The sequence below is a fragment of the Sapajus apella genome, unplaced genomic scaffold, assembly GCF_009761245.1.
Source record: "Sapajus apella isolate SASKATOON/1434 unplaced genomic scaffold, GSC_monkey_1.0 scaffold36, whole genome shotgun sequence".
In the NCBI taxonomy this organism is placed as follows: domain Eukaryota; kingdom Metazoa; phylum Chordata; class Mammalia; order Primates; family Cebidae; genus Sapajus; species Sapajus apella.
Window position 1 is genome coordinate 2049856 of NW_022436976.1, and position 21554 is coordinate 2071409.

The following is a 21554-nucleotide window of genomic DNA, read 5'->3' on the forward strand; positions in this document are numbered from 1 at the left end:
CAGGAGGCTAAAACAGAAGAATCACTTGAACTCGGGAGGCGGAGGTAGCAGTGAGCTGAGATTACGCCACTGTACTCCAGCCTGGGCGACAGAGCAAGATTCCATCTCAAAAAAAAAAAAAAAAGAGCACAGAGTTTTGAAATCAGATTTGTTTCCTGGCTTCACAACCAATTAGAAATGTGACTGTGGGCAACCCTGTTGATCTCTCTGAGCCCTAGTTCCTATCTGTAATACAGAAAGAAAGCAAAAGAGAAAACACTTGGGCATAAAGAATGACAGATTTAAACTCTGCGTGATCATTTTACCCAGAAAAGACCAGAGTTCCCTTGTTTATTTCATACCTGAAGTATATGGCATTAGTACTTTGCAACCCATAGCGACATACAGGGAAGACACAGTACTTGAAAAGTACTTATTCAGAAATAGTAAGGTAATGCTTTTACTGCAATTATTATAAGATTTCTTTTATAGTATAAAAACATTGATTGGAATCTATGATGAGAAGTACTTTGAACAAGGAAGTTTATTAGATGGCTGTATACATGTTACCCACAACTAATGAACAAAACTATGTCTCTTATTTATGGATTACTTTATTCATTTTTCTTGCTGTGATGTATTTCAAGATTGTTCTCCAACAATCTTAGATGAAGGAAATGCCTTTTACAAGATATTTAAATTCTTTAATCTTCAAGTTTTGCTCATAAAATTCACTCATGAATGTAATCCATCTTGGAATTTGGGTAGCTAGCTATGCACCCAACAGTATCTGAGACAGGTCTCAATTTAGTTTATTTTGCCAAGGTTAAGTAGACATCTGTGACACAGCCTCAGGAGGTCCTGACGACATGTGTCCAAGGTGGTTGGGACACAGCTTGGTTTTATGTATTTTAGGGAGACATGAGACATCAGTCAGTAGGTGTAAGATGTACATTCATGTTCAGTCTGAAAAGGTGGGACAATTTGAAGTGGAAGGGAAAGCGGGGTGCGGGCTTCTAGGACACAGATGAAAGGTTACATTCTTTTGGTCTTTGATCAGCCTTTCGCTGAATATGCAATTTACATGTGAGAGGAAGATAGAGGAATAGTCACTTATGCCTTAGTCTGGTTCATCGAATCTGCATTTTTACGTAAATAATAGGGCATAGGAAGCAATCAGATGTGTATTTGTCTCAGGTAAGCAGAGGGATGACTTTGAGCTCTGTCCTTTGTCCCGCACCTGGGGAGATAAGCTATCAATTTAAACTGCAAGAGTGAAATCTAACAGATCTGTTTTAGGGTAAACATCTTGAGGCCCATAAGGAATTTTGGACAAATGTAGCTTTTTTATCTTGTAGCTATTCTATTTAGGAATAAAATGGGAGGCACGTTTGCCTCATGCAGTTCCCAGCTTGACTTTTCCCTTTGGCATAGTGATTTTGGGGTCACAAGGTATATTTTCCTTTCACATACCCTAACCAATAATATTCATAAAGAGAGAATATTTGTTAGATCACAAATTACTTGAACTAAAATGTGAATCACTACTTACCATTTTCTTCTAATGTAACTATGGTAACTACTATAACTAAGGTGTTGTTGTTTTTTTTTTTTTTGGAAAGAGTCTCGCTCTGTTGCCCAGACTGGAGTGCAGTAGTGCGATCTCAGCTCACTGCAACCCTAACCTCCCAAGTTCAAGTAGCTAGGACTATAGGCACCCACCACTAAACCTGGCTAATTTTTGCATTTTTAGTAGATACGGGTTTTCGCCATGTTTACCAGGCTGGTCTCAAAATCCTGACCCTAAGTGATTCCCCGACTTTGGACTCCCAAAGTACTGGGATTACAGGTGTGAGCCACTGCACCCGGCCTGAATAACTAAGTTCTTAATCCACTTTTGAGGAATAATCATGTCCACTATATAATAGCTTACTAGTATTTGATTAATTTATAATATGAACCTGTGTTCCTGCACTGACTTTGTAATGGAGTCCTTCTTGGTTGCATTTGACACTTTCAAGTTGAACTGGGCTTGTGATGGTATTATATTTATGCAAAACAGATATGCTTCTGTTACCTTTTTCTTTTGCTTTTGAAATTAACATTGACTTAGTTTACCATCTTCATAAAAATACTTTGCAACCTTCAGCAATATGGTTTTAGCTATGATTGAGCCAGAATACAATAATTTGCTTAAATTCATTTCTTAGTTTTAGGGTATGTATTGATAAAGAGTTTTAAGTCCCCTTTCTTGGAAAAACTGGGTAACTTTTATCACAAGTCTCCCAGCATGTAATTGGTACATCATTGAACAGAAGAGGATTCATGGAAACTTTTAGATTGTGTGAAATCGTATACTGTTAATAAGTTTTTCATTTCATAGGACTTCAAAGTGGGGTTTTGGTTTCCATTGTAAACATTTTATTAAGTTTGTTTGTATCAATAGGATGGGGAACAATTCACTGTCTAACCTATAGATACAGGAGAGCTAAATTCACAGAGAGAGAGTAACTGACTTAATTTGCAGTTTTAAAGAATGGATATATAATAGACATATTTTGGTGTTCTTTCTGTATGAGGAGAAAAGACACTTAAGGTACTATTGTCTTATTTACAAATACCTTGACAGAACAAAAAGAAATTGGAAAGGTACCTATTACTGTTTTCTTCTGATCTTGTTTCTTCCCCCAACCAGTTGATTACAGAAATTAGCTCACTGCCTACTGTGTCTTTATGAAGATATTTGTCTCTAGATCGTCTAAGAATATGTGTTCAACCTTTATTAAGAGCAGCGTGCGTTTTGTTACAGGTTTTAGAAGGCTGTCATTTATACCAAATAGCCCTGTGTCTAGATGATGATGATGATGATGATGATGATGAATATTAGCTTAGGTGTGTCTTGTATGTCAAGCAGTGTGCTAAATATGACTTATATCCTAGGATAAGTACTTTACGCCTTTTCTCTTGGGATGTTTCACTGTTACGGTAATTTACCTGTGAAGAAACTACGGCTCAGAGAGATTAAGAAATTTACTCAAAGCAGAGTTCTATTAAAATAGGAGGGCTTATCGTCCCTTGGATTCTGTTTTACTTACAGTGATTATCTCAGAAAGCCAAAAGTAAAATCAGACTCATTCTTAGTTGGTACAGACTCAGCCTTTATCTTTCTCATCCTGTTGCTAAAGACACCCATTTAAGGAGAGTAAGAAGAACAAAACAGTTCAAGGTGCCCTTCCTTACCAAGCACAGAGTAGGAAAATGGCAAAAGACCATTGCCAGACTGAATTACCCTCTGTGTGTATGTGTGTGTGTAACATCATAACATGTAACATGACACATAACATCATCTGCCTTAGTATATATTGTATGCTGCTTTACGACTTAAAAATCATCTTTGATTTCTTTTTTACCAACATTTCAATCCATCTTTGAGTCCTGAAGGTTCTGTCTCCAGAATGCATCCCTAATTCATCTGCCTGTTTCTGCTTCCACTGTTACACCAGTCATCTTGCTTGAACTATTGCAGTAGCCTTCTGATTTCTTCCCGCTTTTTACAATTGCCTAACTACAGTGTACTCACAGAGTAGCCACAGTAATCTTTCTTAAAGCGTAAAAGAGAACATGTTCCTTTCCTCCCTACAACAACACATCAATAGATTTTCATTGCAGTTTACAGGAAATCCAACTTGCTACGCTCTATCCTTGTTTACTGTGCTTCAAATATACTGGCCTCTCTGGTTTTCATCCTTAACACATTAATATCCATCTTAGGCCTTTGTATCTGTTGTGTCCTTTACCTGGACTGCTCTGGTCATCAATTTTCTTGTGGCAGACTCCATATCATTTAGGTTTTACTTCAGATGTCCCCGTTTCAGTGGAGGTTCTCTCCCTGATCCAGATGCTCTCTATCTTAATACTCTCATATTACCATGTTTTATTTTCTTTTTAGTTACCACTCTGTTATGTTAATTTAACTTGTTACTCGCTTGTTTAGTACTTATTTCTACCTCCATCAGAACTTCACTTCTTGAGAGCATGGCCTCCCTTTTGCCTAGAAAAATATAGTAACACATAGTAGGAGCTCAGTATTTATTGGATGAATGTAAATTTCTTTCTTTCTTTTTTTTTTTAAGTTAAAGTTTCACTCTGTAACCCAGGCTGGAGTGCAGTGGTGTGATATTGGCTCACTGCAGCCTTCGCCTCCTGGGTTCAAGTGATTCTCCTGATTCATCCTCTTGAGTAGCTGAGATTACAGACACCCACCACCATGCCTGGCTAATTTTTGTATTTTTAGTAGAGACAGGGATTTCACCATGTTGGCCAGGCTGGTCTTGAACTCCTGACCTCAAGTGATTCCCCCCCACCCACCCCATCTCAGCCTTCCAAATTGCTGGGATTACAGGCATGAGCCATTGTGGCTGGCCTGAATTTTCATTTAACATTATATTATGAATATTTTACCACCGTCTTAAATATTTAGAACAATCATTGTGAACTCTTGATCCACACTCCAGATCTGGCCTAAAGACACATTTTATTTGGCTTATTACATAGTGCTGTTGTTTCAGGTGGAGCTTCCAGTCAAGTGCATATATCTTAAGTACACAACTTGCATTGAACTTGTGTATACCAGTATACTTCTCAGATTATTTAGCTACTAATGTTTTGAAATTGGGAGACTTCACATAAAAATCGAGAGTTTCAGTATCTCATAAAAACATCAAGATCAATACAACCACTTCCCCCTTGATCACAATTTATTGTAGCTGAGAAGCAGCTGTCCAAAGTGTTGACATGTGTTCCCCAGGTTGCCTGCAGTCTTCGCCCTTCCTCCTCTTCCCTCTGACCTTAAAATCAATTGCCAGTTGCCACTTATAATTTCATTTGAATTGTTTTTCTTGTGATGGAGAAATATTTATCTTTTCCATTGTCTCTGTGAAAAAGTGAAAACATAAATGGAAACAGAAAAGGTGTCTAATACTTAGTGTGTACCATTTGTTTGTATTTCTGGTTGTATGTTAGCCACCCTAATTGTACACAGTTATGTTTAAATGCTGCATAAATATATTGTTTACTTACCCATTGTTCTATGAAAACATACATGTTATTTTTGGCTTTTTGTTATTGTAAAGAACAAATTTTAGATTAATCTTTGTACACATCGCTTTATTAGGATGATATTTTTAGAAGTAGATTTTTCTGGATCAAAATATATTTTCATTTTTAAAACTTGATACATATTGTCAACTTTCTTGGTAGTAGTATAAATTGCTGTAATCTGGAGAGAGTCTATGGAAGTGTTCATTTCTCTACATCGTTGCCAACACTGGAAATTGTAATTTACAAGTTTTGCCAATATAGTTGGTAAAAACAAACAAAAATGGGAATGCTGGCCAAGAAGAAGTTTCTCATCTTCTCATCTACATAAGTAATTGTATTTTATTTTAAAGGGTATAATATGAAATACTACTTAGTACAGTGCTGTACCTTAGATGTATATTGAATCAAATCATGTACCATGTATCTTTTATATAAAGTAATATGAATAGCTCAGTAGAACTTGGGAAGCCTTTAATCTTGATCCTTACGTATTATTTTTGTTTATATATGTCCATACACACACACCATGTTCTGTATCTGTGCATGGGAATGAATATTGCAAAATTTTCTGTTTTGAAGTACATACAGCATTGCGTTTATTTTGACTTTCATATTTTAAATCAGATGCTATTATTCTGTAATTTGCTTTTTAAGGAGATGCCTACATAGAAGAGTGACAGCAGCTGGACTAAATGTTTCACTGCTAAACTAGTTCCTCAGGTATCCTGGCTCTAGAGATTGCTATGGGAGATTGGATGACTGTTACAGATCCAGGTCTGTCTTCAGGTAACTAAGTCTAAATAATCGTAAACTAAAGCAGAAACTCCAGTGGTGAATTTTTCAATGAAAATATAAAATAATTATTGCAGATGTTGAAGATGTGACTAAAGAGAGACAATGGTTATAAAATACTTTAATGCCTACTGAGAATACCACTTTAATTGTATCTTTTTGGAAAAATAAGTGTATAGTTTTCATAAAAAGGAAGCTTTGTCCTAATTTGAAAATACCTTAAATATGTATGTGTATATTATATCTATGTTTACGTGTATATATAATTCAAAGTCTTTAGTAATGGAGATTATGTTAGTTTTATGCACATTTTTCTAAATCATTTATATAAATGCCTTTTCTTTCAGAAAACAAAACTCTCTCTCAACATACCTCAGAAACAAAGATGTCTCCATCAAGTTTATACTCACAGCAAGTGCTATGTTCTTCAATACCTTTATCAAAAAATGTGCACAGTTTTTTCAGTGCCTTCTGCACAGAAGATAATATTGAACAGAGTATTTCATATCTTGATCAGGTAACATGTTTCTTTTAAAAATAGCATAAATCATGTTATATAATAGAATGTATCAAAGTTATGAGAAAAACATTTGTCAAACATGAGTTTGTTGTTTATGTAGTGCCCCTGAAACTTAGATATCAGATAATTTTGGTGATGATCTCATCTAGATGCAAGGCTTTTTTGTTTGGAGAAGCTTAGCCTCCTCATTGTCCCAGGGGCTCCTCCACTGAGAGTCTAGCCATCGCTTTATTGATGCAGAAACACAAATGCCTTGCTCCATGTCACAGATTCATAGCAGAGGCTGAAAGAGCCTCATCCTCTTAACTCTTTGTCCTTTGGGATATTTACTGTTTTCTTAACTATTTCAAGGTAGTTTCTGTATTTCTCAGAAAAGATTTCTGTCTTTTGATTTTTTTTTTTTACAATGTGTCCAATAACCAACCTTTTAAAATAACATTTATTTTTAATTTTTAATTGACAAAAATTGTATATATTTTCCATGTACAATGTGATATTTCAGAATATACATTGTGGAATGGTTTAAGTTAATTAATGTGCATACCTCACATACTTATATCATTTTTTGTGGTGAGGATCTACTCTCTCAGCAATTTCAGAAATATAGTACATTGTTATTAGCTGTTGTCACTGTGTGGTACAATAGAGCTATTGAACTTACTGTCCTCTCTAACTGAAAGTTTGTATCCTCTGACCAATATCTCCTCAACTGTAACCAACTTTAAGAAAATATTTTCTCCTACCAGGAATTGACTACTTTTGGTTTTCCTTCATTATATGAAGAATCCAAAGGTAAAGAGACAAAGAGAGAATTAAATATAATAGCTGTTTTAAATTGTATGAATGAGCTGCTTGTGCTTCAGCGGAAGAACCTTCTAGCTCAGGAAAATGTGGAGACGCAGAATTTGAAGCTGGGAAGTGATATGGACCATCTACAGAGCTGCTACTCAAAACTTAAGGTAGAAATTGCATATCTTCATTTTAATGCCATAATTATATAATGGAATACTATAAATTTTTACTGACTTTATCAAATATTTCAGGGTTTTCTTAAAAAGCTTTAGGGTTTTCTTTTTAAACAAGTAAGTAAAAGTGAACTTATAATTTGTGCACATCTGCTTCCTAATACCTAAAGCATATTGAAGGCATTAATTTGTTGAGCTGACTTGACTTGCTGAATCTATAAAAAGTTAGATTAGGAAATATTTATGTTCTAGGAAAATAAGGATTCCCTCACCCCATCAAATCTTGGTTAATGAAGTATATGCTTCATTTAAAAGTCTTATTGTAAGAGGCTGCACAAGTTAATTCCAAGAAAAGTATTATTAAGACATCTATGATGCCAAATGAGCTAAGGGTCAATAATTGAAGCAGACTAGATGTAACTTCTCTTAGAAGCCGTGTGTCTCCAGAAAAGACTATAGAAAAATGCTTTAGTAAACTTACTTTTCTCTTAAAAAAATGGAAGTATTTTACCATTGAACCTACTACCTTTAAAATGTAGAATATTTGATAATGGTTTCTATTTTGATTTATTTCTTTTTCTTCCTTTTATGTTTTCATTTTTATTTTAAAAATGTTTATTCGAGGAGAAGGGAATAGGCATTCAAAATCATGGTGTGGTCAGGACTTACAGTTGTATGTTATTAAAGATGTAACATAAATCAATGAATCCAACTCAAATTTTTTCCTAAATATACTATTCTATATTGGGTTTTGTTATTTGTGAAAATCAAAGCCTTTGCATTTGAATACTGTCAGATGATCAGCTTCCTTTTAGTTTTCATCTGTTGGTCTGTGCCCTTTTACTTTTCCTTATTTTTCTTTGTGTGCATCCACCCCCCACCCCACGCCATCCAAGAAAACAAACAAAAAACCCACTCAGAATCTTGAATCTTTGAGCTCTGTGAGAGAATAATAGGACCTCTCTATAATAAACATTTTTAAATCCCTTAGCAGGAAATGTGCTATAAAGAAGTGGCATAGAGTTGGCCTATGTGGAAATACTAGAAACACTTGGGGATCGGTTTAGAGACATCTTAACTCTTAATGAGTACCTGTCCCTACCAGCCTGTCATTGATAATGCTGTCTTATGTTGTCTTCTTGGCTCATATACAATGATAAAAGTGTGTTTTCTCCTAATAATGTTTTTAGACTTTTGTGCATCCTATATTCCTAAAGGATAGATGATCCAGCTATGTGTCTTGGCCGACTGGGAAACTGTGATAGATTGGAGGGGGTATTTGGTGCCCCAGGCTTATGAAAAGGTTATGAGTTATGGATGCTACTTTAATCCAGATTAGAGAGACCTATGGAAGGTCTTATTAAGGATTAGGCTGATCCAGAGTTGAAACCCTTGGCACATGTCTTTTAAGTAGCTAGCAAATAAGTATATAATGATATGTTGGTGATCTGAGGCTATTGAGCCTTTCTTTCAAGGAGTGGTCCCATTTATTAGGACTACCCAGAGCATAGACTGCTTCTCCAGGATGTCTTCTAATATGGGATTTAACCTGGGCCAGAATCTTGTTATTTTGGGTCAACTATGGACAGAAATGTATATTCAGTGGGGAAAGTTGCCAGTCTATCTGGAAAAGTTGCTAGATCTAGCATATGATTCATTAAACTTGTTGAACAAAATTTATTGAGTAATTTATATGCTAGGCACTGAGTTTCAGAGACAGGTGAAACCGCAGTCCTTGTTAGTGAGGAGATTACAGTCCAGGGGAAGGAGACATATTGAAACATAACTATTTGTTTCATTAATTGTTCTTGGTGTAGGAGGCAAGGGAAGGTTCACTGAGAGTTAACACTTGATCTGAGATTGGAAGAATAAGTAGAAATTTGCTAGAGTTTGGACATGGCATTCTAGGCAGAGTATATGACTTGTATAAATGTGTGGCGTCATGAGAGATCATTGCACTTTAGAGGAACCACAAATATCTCTTTTGGGGCTGTGATGGGTATGTGATGGGAATGAAGAGTGGTATAAGGCAGGGCTGGAGCCTCATCTCCAGATGATATAAAAAGAATTGTACAAAAACAGGGAAGCACTGAGGAGTTGTAAACAGGGGGAAGACAATGTGTAAATATTCTTGCATGGGGTGGAGAAATTACAGGGGGATTGCAGATTTGTATTTGGGATGGAGTCAGGGGACTCAGGAAGCCTGGTGATAAGGATGCCTGTTAGCAAGCCTTTGCTGAGGTTTTGGACTTGTACTACAGTAGTGCTAATGAGGGTAGTAAGAGTGAGATCTGAAGAACACTTAGGAGGTAGAATGGGTAGGATTTTATGAAAAATAAGAATTTGGAAGTTCAAGACCCCATTCGTGTCTCTGCCTTGCTCTGCCTTGAGTTACTGAGGATGGCGATGTGATTCACTGAGAAAGGAAGGAGAGATGTGTGCAGATGTTCAGGGGTGATGCTGAATTCAGGTAAATTGTTGATAGTCACTCTGAGTGAATTTCTGATTTCACATATATGCTACATATCAGCTGGCCTAGTGCTGTAAGTTATGCCATGCCATCTGATCTGCCTGGTGGCAAGTTATACACATTCTAAAAAAAGGGTGCCAAAAATTGACAACCTTAAAGTTATCCAAGTTATGTTCTTACACTTTCTGTATCTTTGTGAGATCTGTTCTTATAGAAATTTGTGCACATTATTATTTATGGTTGGTTATGACATAACTTGATTGGCTTTTGAATTTTCTAAAAATAAGAGTGTGATTTCAAAAATATTTCATGTGGGTGGCCTCATCAAAACTTGGCATGGTTCCTCAGGAAATGCGATAAGCATTTAAAATGAGCATCTTGTCTCATGCTAGTTCTGGTTTTGCTGCGATTCCTCTCTGGGAAGTGCCTTCAGAGACTCTACCAACTGCAAGGAGAATTGGTGTCACACAGAAGTCCCATTTCTGTGACTTGAAGTGTTACCACTTTGCTTGGTCACCCATCTTTTTCTTCAGACTTAGCTCCAAGTCACTTTTGCTGCTTTTTCAAAGCCAGGTACACTCTCGAAGGATGATGACATTGATTTACCTGAGGAGATCTTCAAAAGTGTGGTATAGAAGGGTTAAAAAGCATTAAAATAAACTTTGAAAATATTCAGTGGCAGCATCATGGAGTGATGCTCTTTCCAGGGATCTATATATACTATTGTATATATATATATATACACAATTTGATATCAATCAAAAATTTGATATGTAAATTTAAATATTATAATTTTATAGTGTGCTTTACGATAATTCCTTTAAATAAACATTTTGTGTGCCACTAACATTTGATTTTGGCTAATAAACACTAGGTTGTATAACTTCTTGTTATAGCTCTTTTAGGAATTCAGTTATTCTGCATCTTTCATTAATTTTAATCAGAATTGCATATAAATGTTTTAGGAACAACTGGAAACCTCCAGGAGGGAAATGATTGGGCTTCAGGAGAGAGACAGACAGTTACAGTGTAAGAACAGGAATTTGCATCAGCTACTAAAGAATGAGAAAGATGAGGTGAGTTGTCAGTTATTGCAGATGAAGTTTAAGTGAATTTTTGTTTTCTTTGTAATATGAGATGACCATAGGAGGCACTTTACTTGAAAAATGAAAGAACCATTTATTCATCTTTCCCCAAATAGGTGTGGTGGACCTTTATGTACAGTGTTTAACTGGACTGTCAAGTACCTTCACCACCACAGCCCTCACCCCCAGTGGATCCATTTGGCTTAGATACATTGGTTCATAGCTAGTAACAGCCAGTGTCCTGGACTGCCCTTCCTGGACTCATGTTCACTGTCACTTTTTCTTAGGCACAAGAATCCTTTAAATGCGAATGTTTTATTTTCTGCTATACCTGTACGTGATGCCCGGGGTGCCCCTTCTTGCATGCACTATCTTAAATATTGGCATTGTTCATTTAGTCAAGCAGTTTCTTCATTAAATGGGCACAGAAGCAGTTCACATTAAAAATCTAATTTCTGACACAATATATAATTCTAATTTCTGCTTTAGTGGTTACTTAGCAGAATTCTAATTTTTACTTTAGTGGTTACTTGAACCTATAGTGCTAATGCATGTCAAAATATTATTTTTTAATTTGTGTAGGAAGAAACCATTATGTTTTTCTTGCTCTACAGTATGACCCCAACCATGTATAAATAACTATATAACTGTGTAAAATAAGAATAAAAATATAATAGTTTCAGTGTTTTATATGTTGTTTTAATTATAAAGACTTTTGAGGAGTGTATTTCCTTAAAGAGCCCTGGAGTGATTTAGATAATTTGTTTTACCATGTTTGTTTATTAGTATATTTAGTAGGTAATTAGTATTTTAACTAAACTGTAAGGTTGCTTATACATGTTTCCTTGAGTTCACAGACAGTTTTCACTTGATCTGTTGATTGCACTTAAATGATTTGAATATAGTTTATCTTCAGTAGGGATTAAGTAAATCCTGTTCATTTCCAGCTGGGGTTGGGAATGGCTTTATAAAAGAATAGGACATACTCTGTCAGGAGCTACTTGAGAAGGTGTAATAGATCTAAACTTTGAACAGCAGTGTCTGACACATAGTAGGTACTCAGCAAATATTTGAACTGGATTCTGTCTGCTGTTTGGACTTACTCTTATTTGGAACTGTTTTTAATTAGAAAAATGAGCCTGTTTACGTGCTTCCATGTACCACAGGTTTCATTCACTCTGTCACAGATTAATAAAAAATGTAAGTGATTTTAAGTCAGTAATACAAGGAGTTCACTAAAAATGATAAGATGAATTCTCTTTATCTCAGATGAAGCTTTAATCATTTTAATACTTCCATAAGAATATCTGGTTTTAGGCTGGGTATGATGGCTCATGCTTGTAATCCCAGCACTTTGGGAGGCCAGGGCAGATGGATCACAGGTCAGGAGTTCAGGATCAGCCTGGCTGACATGGTGAAACCCTGTCTCTACTAAAAATACAAAAATTAGCCAGGCATGGTGGCACACACCTGTAGTCCCAGCTACTTGGGAGGCCGAGGCAGAAGAATTGCTTGAATCCAGGAAGCGGAGGTTGCAGTGAGCCGAGATTGCACCACTGCACTCCACCCTGGACGACAGAACAAGACTCTGTCTCAAAAAATAAAAATTTTAAAAAAAAAGAATATCTGGTTTTTAAATGATCAGAGTCTTTATGTAAGGTAAAAGGTATAGGAGATAATTTAGAAAGTTAGCACTTCCGGAAATTTCAGAATTAAAAAAACTTTGTGTGATTCATATAATATTTTTAAAAGTGGTTTCTATATTACAAATAAGGTTACAAATAAGGAAGAATCATCCTAGGATTTTAAAACCTATATGGGGAGATGAATGTTAGGACTTTTCTCTTCTGAATTTGTTCATTTTAACTGGAATTATAATAGCAAATGCTCTTTTCAGGTACAAAAATTACAAAATATCATTGCAAGTCGAGCTACTCAGTATAATCATGATATGAAGAGAAAGGAGCGTGAATATAATAAACTGAAGGAACGTCTACATCAACTTGTTATGAACAAGAAAGATAAAAAAATAGGTAAACAGCTGGCAAAGATCATCTAAGGGAATAAATAAGCTAATACTATGCTTAGAAATAATTGTAAAAGGGTTCCATACAGTAACTCATGAAATGTTATTTTCATGCTTTATACAATTGCTTTTTGGTGGTGTTCATTTATATAAAGAAATTTAGACAACTGATTAATGGAAAATAAGTCATTTTGCTTTGCTTTATTTAGTTGCATGTATTTCTAACATGACTGGTGTAGGATTAATCCATAGAGGAAAACTAAGCCAGAGAACATTCTAATTTTCCATAGCAAAGAACTGATAATATTAAAAATCAGGATCAGTTTCTGAGTATCAAAAGAAGTATTTTAGAGTAAACCTCATAAAATTGTTCATCAGACCAAGTTCATGCCAGTTTGAGTTCCTTTAAATAAGTTTAGCTGTGCATTTTTGAAGCAACTAGTCAAAAGGATGGACTATAGCAGTTATGCATATGTGTCTCCTTTTTCCCTAATAGTAGTCTTTTTTTTTTTTTTTTTTTTTTTAACTTTAAGTTCTGGGGTATATGTGCAGATTGTTACATAGGTATACACATGCCATGGTGGTTTGCTGCGTCCATCTCCTACCCTGTCACCTACATTAGGTATTTCTTCTATTGTTATCCCTCCCCAATTCCCCCACCCCCTGCTATCCCTGACCTAGCCCCTTGCCCCCCAACAGACCCCAGTGTGTGATGTTCCCCTCCCTGTGTGCATGTGTTTTTATTGTTCAACACCCACTTATGAATGAGAACATGTGGTGTTTGGTTTTCTGTTCTTGTGTCAGTTTGCTGAGAATGATGGTTTCCAGATTTATCCATGTCCCTGCAAAGTACATGAACTCATCCTTTTTTTATGGCTGCATAGTATTCCATGGTGTCTATGTGCACATTTTCTTTATCCAGTCTATCACTGATGGACATTTGGGTTGGTTCCAACTCTTTGCTATTATAAACAGTGCTCTTTTTCAAAACTTTAAACCATTTCATCCAAATATGTGCATAATTTCACATAGTGTAGATTAAAAAGTAAAGAAACACAAAAGTAGAGCTTTACAGTACAGTTTTGCTGGCCTAGTATAAATAAGAGACACAATAAGTGTGTAGATTTATTTATTGAAGAGTGGTTTCCAAGTGACTATAGGCAGTCCTCTAATCTATATTATCCCATGACACCCCTAAATTCTCTTACCTTAGATTTGAAAAACAGCTGATGAGCATGCATTTTAGGCTGTCATGTCATAGACTGCCTGCTATCAGCAAGCAGTTTAGTGTTGACTACATCACTGTCATTCTACAGCAGAGCTGTTGCAGGCATCTGAATATCTTTTAAATTGTTGAAAAATAGAAATCAAGATTCAGTAATACGCAGTTAAGATTGGAAATCTTTAGATATCCTGAGTTAATCTTACTCGTTTGGACAATCACTGGTTTTTAAGGTTAGTTAGCCTCATGTTCATTCATGAAGGGAAAATTAAAAAGCAGGATGAAATGCTGAAAGTATAAAATGTAACGTAGAGAAGTTTATTAAGGATTTAGTTCTGGAAACAGAGCTCTTACATTATAGGGGTCTCGCTGTTTCCTGGTCCAGTTATAAGTGATAGTTTCATAATGATTTTATTAACTCGAATAAGATTACAATAACTCACTCTTACTTCTTATGCCAAATGCTTCCATGGCCACCTGCAGCAGAAGATATTACTGCTATCAGAAGCTTTGACTCCTTTGATGAAGATGATGATATTAATAGGGCATGGCAAACTTTTTCTTTATAGGTCCATATAGTAAATATTTTCAGCTTTGTGGGATTTACAACTTGTTGAACCTGCTTATCTCTGCCATTGTAGCGGGAAAAGTAGCCATTTGCAGTATATAAGCAAGTAGATGTGGCTGTGTTTCCATAAAGCTTTATTTATAAAATCAATCAGCCAGCCTTCGGGCTATTATCAGCCAACCTCAATAATAAAATTAATAATGATAAAGTAATATTAAGTACTTACTGTGTGCCAGATACTGTGTTTACCTCTACTGTTAGGTGCTTTAACATTTGTCTTCACTCTGGTAGATACTTTTGTTATTCCCAGTGTCCAAGAAGAAACAGGCTTAGCAGTTAAATAACGTGCCAAGATCTCATTGCTTACAAGTGGTGGAATTAGAAACTCAAAAATTAGGCTGTTTGAGCCCAAATCCTAACCTATATACCAGGTTCACTTACACCGCTTATGTGTATAGAGTGCATTAGAGTATTAGACACTTACGCACGTATGGTAAGAATTCATTTTGTGTGTTCATGTTTGTAGCTATGGACATTTTGAATTATGTTGGTAGAGCTGATGGAAAAAGAGGCTCCTGGAGGACTGGTAAAACTGAGGCCAGGTAAAGTCCAGTTTAAATTGACAAATGTAATCAGACTTCCTTCTATACTACATTTTCATACTGACAAGTTTCATTCTCAGGAATGAAGATGAAATGTATAAAATTCTCTTGAATGATTATGAATATCGTCAGAAACAAATCCTAATGGAAAATGCTGAACTTAAGAAGGTTCTTCAGCAGATGAAAAAGGAAATGATTTCTCTTCTTTCTCCCCAAAAGAAGAAACCCAGGGAAAGAGTAGATGATAGTACAGGAACTGTAAGTGGCTCTTTCCTCTCTAATATAGCCTTCAGATTGCTAATATGAATAATTAAAACACATGATAGGCATTCTCAATGGAGACACTATTGGTATTTTGAATAGGACACTCACTGCTATGCTACTTTCGGTTACTGTGACAACCAAAAAGACTGTTCCTGTGTTTTCAGACATACCCTGGAAAATGCTGGAGATGATTTTCCAAGGAATTAATACATGTCAAGCACTGTAAGAAGTGCTTTATAAGCATTATCTCATTTTTAAAATATTCTTTGTAATACATGAGATTATTTCAAATGTTATAATTTGATGATTTAGATACTACAAATATTCCCATTTTATAGATAAGGAAACTAAGGCACAATACTTAGTAGCCCAGTATCACACATGACAGTGTAGGATTTGAATCCAAGTTTATCTCACTCCAAAGCTCACCGTCATAACCACTGTGTCAAATAAACTTTCAATTGTTTTAGTATTGTGTATTTTACTTTTCAGAGAGTGAAACTTTTGTTAACTTTGGAAACCAAATAATCAGTTTATAAATTTATTGAGTGTCCTTTGTATTCTAGTCTCTGGAAGGGAAAAACTAAAAAGATTTTGACTTTCTCCCTCAAGAAGCTATTTTTGGGAGAGACAGATGTGAAGAAGTGATTATTACATGTGTCAGGTGCTGTAATAGGGTAGTTCAGTGTGCAGAAAAGAACAGTCATGGCAATCAGTCCATCACAGAGAAAGTGACATTTTCACTGCTTCTTAGAACATAAATATTTTTGAGGTTAAAAATAAAATGTGGAGAAAGCATTCCATAGAAAGGCAGTAATATATGCAGAGGTCTGAAAAAAACATCACATAATGGTGAAAAGTTCATTTTACTTAATTGCTTTACATATAAATTAAAATTGTAGGTTTCAGCAAGTTGACAGTGATTAAAATCTGAAAATAATGTTGATAAAAAATGCTAGTTAACAGCAAAGCACCAGAACTTGTTTTTTAAACCTGTATTTGAGGATTATTTATTTTGTTGTATCACAAATCAGTCCAGCTGATAAGCCCATCACACCACTTACTTTTTTTCTCCTTAACATTTTTTCGTTTTTACTTGAATATTCTTTTACATTCTTCACTTTGAGGTCTGCTTGGCCTCTTATATATAATCTTTTCTCTCAAACTCTGTCACTTCTAGTCAGTTCTTAACATTCACTAATACCTCTTCAAGGTTAGCATAGTATCTGTCACTCCTGCAGCGTCTTCAGTTTTTGGTCCAGCCCTAACCTCTTATCACCAGATTTCAATCAGCATTTCAGTATGTAGTAAATCAGGGGGATCTTTCTCAGATGATTAAACCCTCTTCACTCCCATTACTCAGCCAGTGGGTAGTATCATGTACAATTCTTCATAGTTCAAATGTTTAAGTGGACAAACAATAATCTCTTAAATATCTTTTTAAAAGATCATTTTTCTAGCTCCATTTCCTCTTTAATTTTTGTAGGGAAAGATTTTTGAAGCATTTTAGCAAGAGAAATGAGATGTGATGTTGGAACGCCTAGGTAGCATCCAGGTTTCATTTATTATTTGGCTGACTTACCTGTAACTAAAACATATACCAAAAATTCAGATTAGGTGAGTTTATTGTTTTGTTTTTTGGTTTTCTAGAGGCAGGGTCTTGATGTGTTGCCCAGGCTGGTCTTGAACTCCTGGGCTTAAACAGTCATCCCACCTTGGCCTCACAAAGTGTTGGGATTTCAGGTGTGAGCCACTGTGCCTGGCCGAATTTTAAAATTTTCACTTTGTGGTTATAGAATTCAATCTGAGAAATGTGCAATAATTATTTTCCTTTTTCCTTTTTTTTTTTTGAAATGGAGTCTCGCTCTGTCACCAGGCTGGAGTGCAGTGGTGCGATCTCAGCTCACTACAACTTCTGCCTCCTGGAGTTCAGGTGATTCTCCTGCCTCAGGCTCCCGAGTAGCTGGGACTAAGGCATGCACCAGCTAATTTTTGTATTTTTAGTAGAGACAGGGTTTCACCATGTTGGCCAGGATGGTGTCGATCTCTTGACCTTGTGATCTGCCTGCCTCGGCCTCCCAAAGTGATGGGATTACAGGCATGAGCCAACAGGCCCAGTCATTAATTTTTCTAACAACATATTTGTAGTATTGTATAGGCTTTAAAATGGGCAGAAGAGAAGTTGTGCTTCATTGGAAGAGTTACTGGCAAGTAGCTCCTGAGGATTGGCAGGGGCTAGAATTACCATGAGCTGGATCCTGGGCCTTTCCCTGTCTGCTTTGCCTCAGAGACCCTGACCTCTGCGGGCCTGTTGCTGACTTCAGACTACTGATAGAGTTCTTCAGACTCAGTCACTCCCTCATTCTGCTGATCTCCATGTGGGAACAGTCAAATCAGCCCTTCTTTCTTCTCATCTCCTATCATGCTTTTTTTCCCAGCAAGATTTTGATTGTTAAATTAGTGAAGCATCTCTCTCTACCTTCCTGAATATTAATGACAAATTAGAACTACTTTATTTAGATATGGGTTATTATGACATATATCCATTTTAGTATTGTTTCCCCATGTTCTTTATCCTGCATGATCATATATCAGTAAAGTTTGCTACTTTATGATTTCATCTTTTGGCAGAATTACAAAGAAAAATATCTCTAGTTGCATAAAAAAGTGAATGAGGAAAATAATCAGTCGCTTTTATTAAATACTTGGGAGATTATTTCACAATTGCATTTCTTTAAGCAGCCTAGGATTAGAAACAAGTTGCTGTAATGTCAAATCTCAGTTCTGCCTCTTATGCTGTTTCTCTAAGCCTCGGTTTTTCCACATTGTAATGAGTTGAGGATTAAGTAACATGTGAAAACGTTAGACAGGTGGTAATATCTCCTCAGACAGCTTCATGACTTGTCATTAACTATATTTGGATTCAAATTAAATGTGAATTTGGGAGTTTCTATCAGTATTAACTGTTTTTTCTCAAGACATTTATGTTAAATACTGGATCATATATGCATAAGATACAGCACAGAAATGATTTTGATGTGCCTCCCTCTAGTAATCAACCTGAAGACTACTGCCTGAGCATCTAAAGCCATTTTAAGATACTAGTCTTTCCTCCTCATCTCTCTTCACTTGTAGGTTATCTCTGATGTTGAAGAAGATGCCGGGGAACTGAGCAGAGAGAGTATATGGGACCTTTCCTGTGAAACTGTGAGAGAGCAGCTTACAAACAGCATCAGAAAACAATGGAGAATTCTGAAAAGTCATGTAGAAAAACTTGATAACCAAGGTAACCATTGTTTCTATGCATTTAAAGTGAGTTGTGGCATTTGTTAAGGTGTTGCTTTTCAGTCACTTAGTAACATTATAAGCTCAGAACTAAAGTACTGTACTGTACTTCAGTTTTGTGGTTTGAAAGCAAGATTTTGCGTACATTTACTTTTTCTTTCTGTTCTATACTATTCTATTCTATTTTCTGAGACAGAATCTCACTCTGTCACACAGGCTGGAGTGTAGCGGCGTGATCTTGGCTCACTGTAACCTCTGCCTCCCAGGTTCAAGTGATTTCTCCTGCCTCAGCCTCCTGAGCAGTTGGGACTACAGACACACAACCAACTAATTTTTTTGTGTTTTTAGTAGAGATGGAGTTTCGCTGTGTTGGCCAGTACTGATTGTAGGCATGGGCCACAGAGCACAGCCGAGATTTTGCATACATTTAGATGTGAGGTTTGATTCTCACTGAGAAAAATACACTTTGGTCTCAGAGTGAATGTTTGAAAAGAGGACATCATGCATCCATCTGCTCTGGATGCAGTATACAATTGAATAAAGAGAACTGAGTTGGGTGGAGGGGGTGTGGGATAAAAGACTACGCATTGCGTATAGTGTACACCGCTCGGGTGATGGGTGCACCACAATCTCAGAAATTACCACTAAAGATCTTATTCATGTAACCAAAAACCACCTGTTCCCCACCAAAAAAGAGAGAAAACTGCGTCTCTTTTACTGACTCTCAAAAATCAAGAAATATTTATCATGTAAACATAGGAACGTTTTGCTTATTTCCAGATGCTTGCAAATTACTATGTTCCTAATAATTCACTTAAAATTATTTTCAAAATAATAGATGTTCAATGCAAAATATTAATTTGGAAGTATATAAAGTAGAATATCCAGGTGTCTATTCCATTACATGTAACACTTAACAGTTTGGTGCATATTTTTCTAGACTCTCCTTTATGGATTTGCAAGATACTTATTTTTTTTATTTTAAAAATTGAATATTACCTATATTTTTCTTCAGTGTGCTTTTTTCTCTTAACTATATTATTTCAGATATTATTCTCTTTCCTTATACATAGCTCTACGTTGATGAATGTATTCTTAATATTTTCTACTTGGTAAAGTTTGAATGCTTTTAAATCAGGAAAATAAGGATTTCTGCTCAGTAAATGAAGCCTGTTTAAAGAATATTTAAATGTCAAAGTATGAACTCAGTGCCATTGTGTTAAGTAGTAAAGAGCAATCAGCAAAATTATCACAGCACCAAAATGAATGTATGCGAGATTTTGTTCCTTTGAGTCAGTGCTGTCTATTAGTAAATAGCAAGTATGTTTGGACTTTGTATTTGTTATATTTAATATTTGAGAGCAAGATTTGTGGCACTTCATTGATCGTTGAAGTGGTGTCAACAAAAACATAGTTAATGATTTTATTTTTCTCTTCTCTGAATATGGCCATTTTGTCTGTTTTTAATTGGGATGTAATCTTGAATAAATATGGATTACAAATTAAATGTTGGCAATTGAGCTCTGTTTGTAAGCATATCATTTAGTCTTAAAATTGTACAAGTGTATAATTGTTATGAATTCCTGTAGTTGCTTTGCTACTTAAAATTTTTTATAATAAAATAATATAAATTTTATTATAGCTTATGAAATTTTAAAAGACCAAAGAACATAACTACCTTTTAGAAAACCTGTAAGATTCTAGAAAGATAAAATTTCGGAGAGCCTTTGTTTTAAAGACATGTGCAAAACACCATAAACTAAATGGTGGCTATAAAACCTATGTCAACTTACTGATTTTGTGTTAGTTTCAAAGGTACACCTGGAAGGTTTTAATGATGAAGATGTAATCTCACGACAAGACCATGAACAAGAAACTGAAAAACTCGAGTTAGAAATTCAGCAGTGTAAAGAAATGATTAAAACTCAGCAACAGCTTTTACAGGTGAATATGAATTAACTTTTAAAACTGTTCTCCATGAAAAACCAGAATTGTGTGGAAACTTACTAGATTTGTATTCCTTTATTTCATAAGACCTTGGTATTTGACAGTTTTCTAGTCTGTGTTTGTTCCCTGCTAACAGATACGTTGTGTACCATTCCTTAAGTAGTCCATACGTTGCTGGTTGGGTAGTAGCTTTTGGGAAATGAGAATTCTTATTTGACTTTTTGATTCTTAATAATTTCTTTTCCTGCCCTAAAGTTTGACCTGCCTTTCCTTGCTTTTATTTCAACTTGTTGGAATGTCGCAGTGTCCCTTGGGAACTCACTGTGTTTTAAATTTTAATAGCAGCAGCTGGCTACTGCATGTGATGATGATACCACTTCACTATTACGAGACTGTTATTTGTTGGAAGAAAAGGAACGCCTCAAAGAAGAATGGTCCCTTTTTAAAGAGCAGAAAAAGAATTTTGAGAGAGAAAGACGAAGCTTTACAGAAGCCGCTATTCGCCTGGGATTGGAGGTATTTTAAACTATTGTAGTGCTTTGGAAAATACTGGGGGTGGGTGGGTCTCAGTAGAATGCTTCTAAGGTCTGCTTTTGTTTCTTGCTATTTACTTCTTTTCTAAAATATTTATTGGTGATCTCATAAATAATTTGAAATGAAAGGGAGGCTGAGCATATAGAATGGTATCATTTCCCCTTACCAGATTTGAGAATTGAATTTAAAAAAAAA

General features: G+C 35.6%; 1 protein-coding gene across 8 annotated transcripts in view; it reads left to right on the forward strand.

Annotated features, from left to right (window-relative positions):
* Window positions 1–21554, forward strand: part of SSX2IP (SSX family member 2 interacting protein) — a 71135-nt gene that overhangs the window by 37803 nt on the left and 11778 nt on the right. For 5 of the 8 annotated variants that reach the window (XM_032296408.1, XM_032296406.1, XM_032296414.1 and 2 more), the window contains exons 2-11: window positions 5734–5865; window positions 6219–6388; window positions 7138–7350; window positions 10792–10902; window positions 12809–12944; window positions 15254–15329; window positions 15410–15587; window positions 18729–18879; window positions 20686–20822; window positions 21168–21341. In XM_032296408.1, coding sequence (XP_032152299.1) covers window positions 5823–5865; window positions 6219–6388; window positions 7138–7350; window positions 10792–10902; window positions 12809–12944; window positions 15254–15329; window positions 15410–15587; window positions 18729–18879; window positions 20686–20822; window positions 21168–21341 — 1389 coding nt within the window. In that variant the 5' untranslated portion in view covers window positions 5734–5822. The remainder of the gene's footprint in view (window positions 1–5733; window positions 5866–6218; window positions 6389–7137; window positions 7351–10791; window positions 10903–12808; window positions 12945–15253; window positions 15330–15409; window positions 15588–18728; window positions 18880–20685; window positions 20823–21167; window positions 21342–21554) is intronic. The other 3 variants (XM_032296412.1, XM_032296413.1, XM_032296411.1) reach the window with 2 other exon arrangements.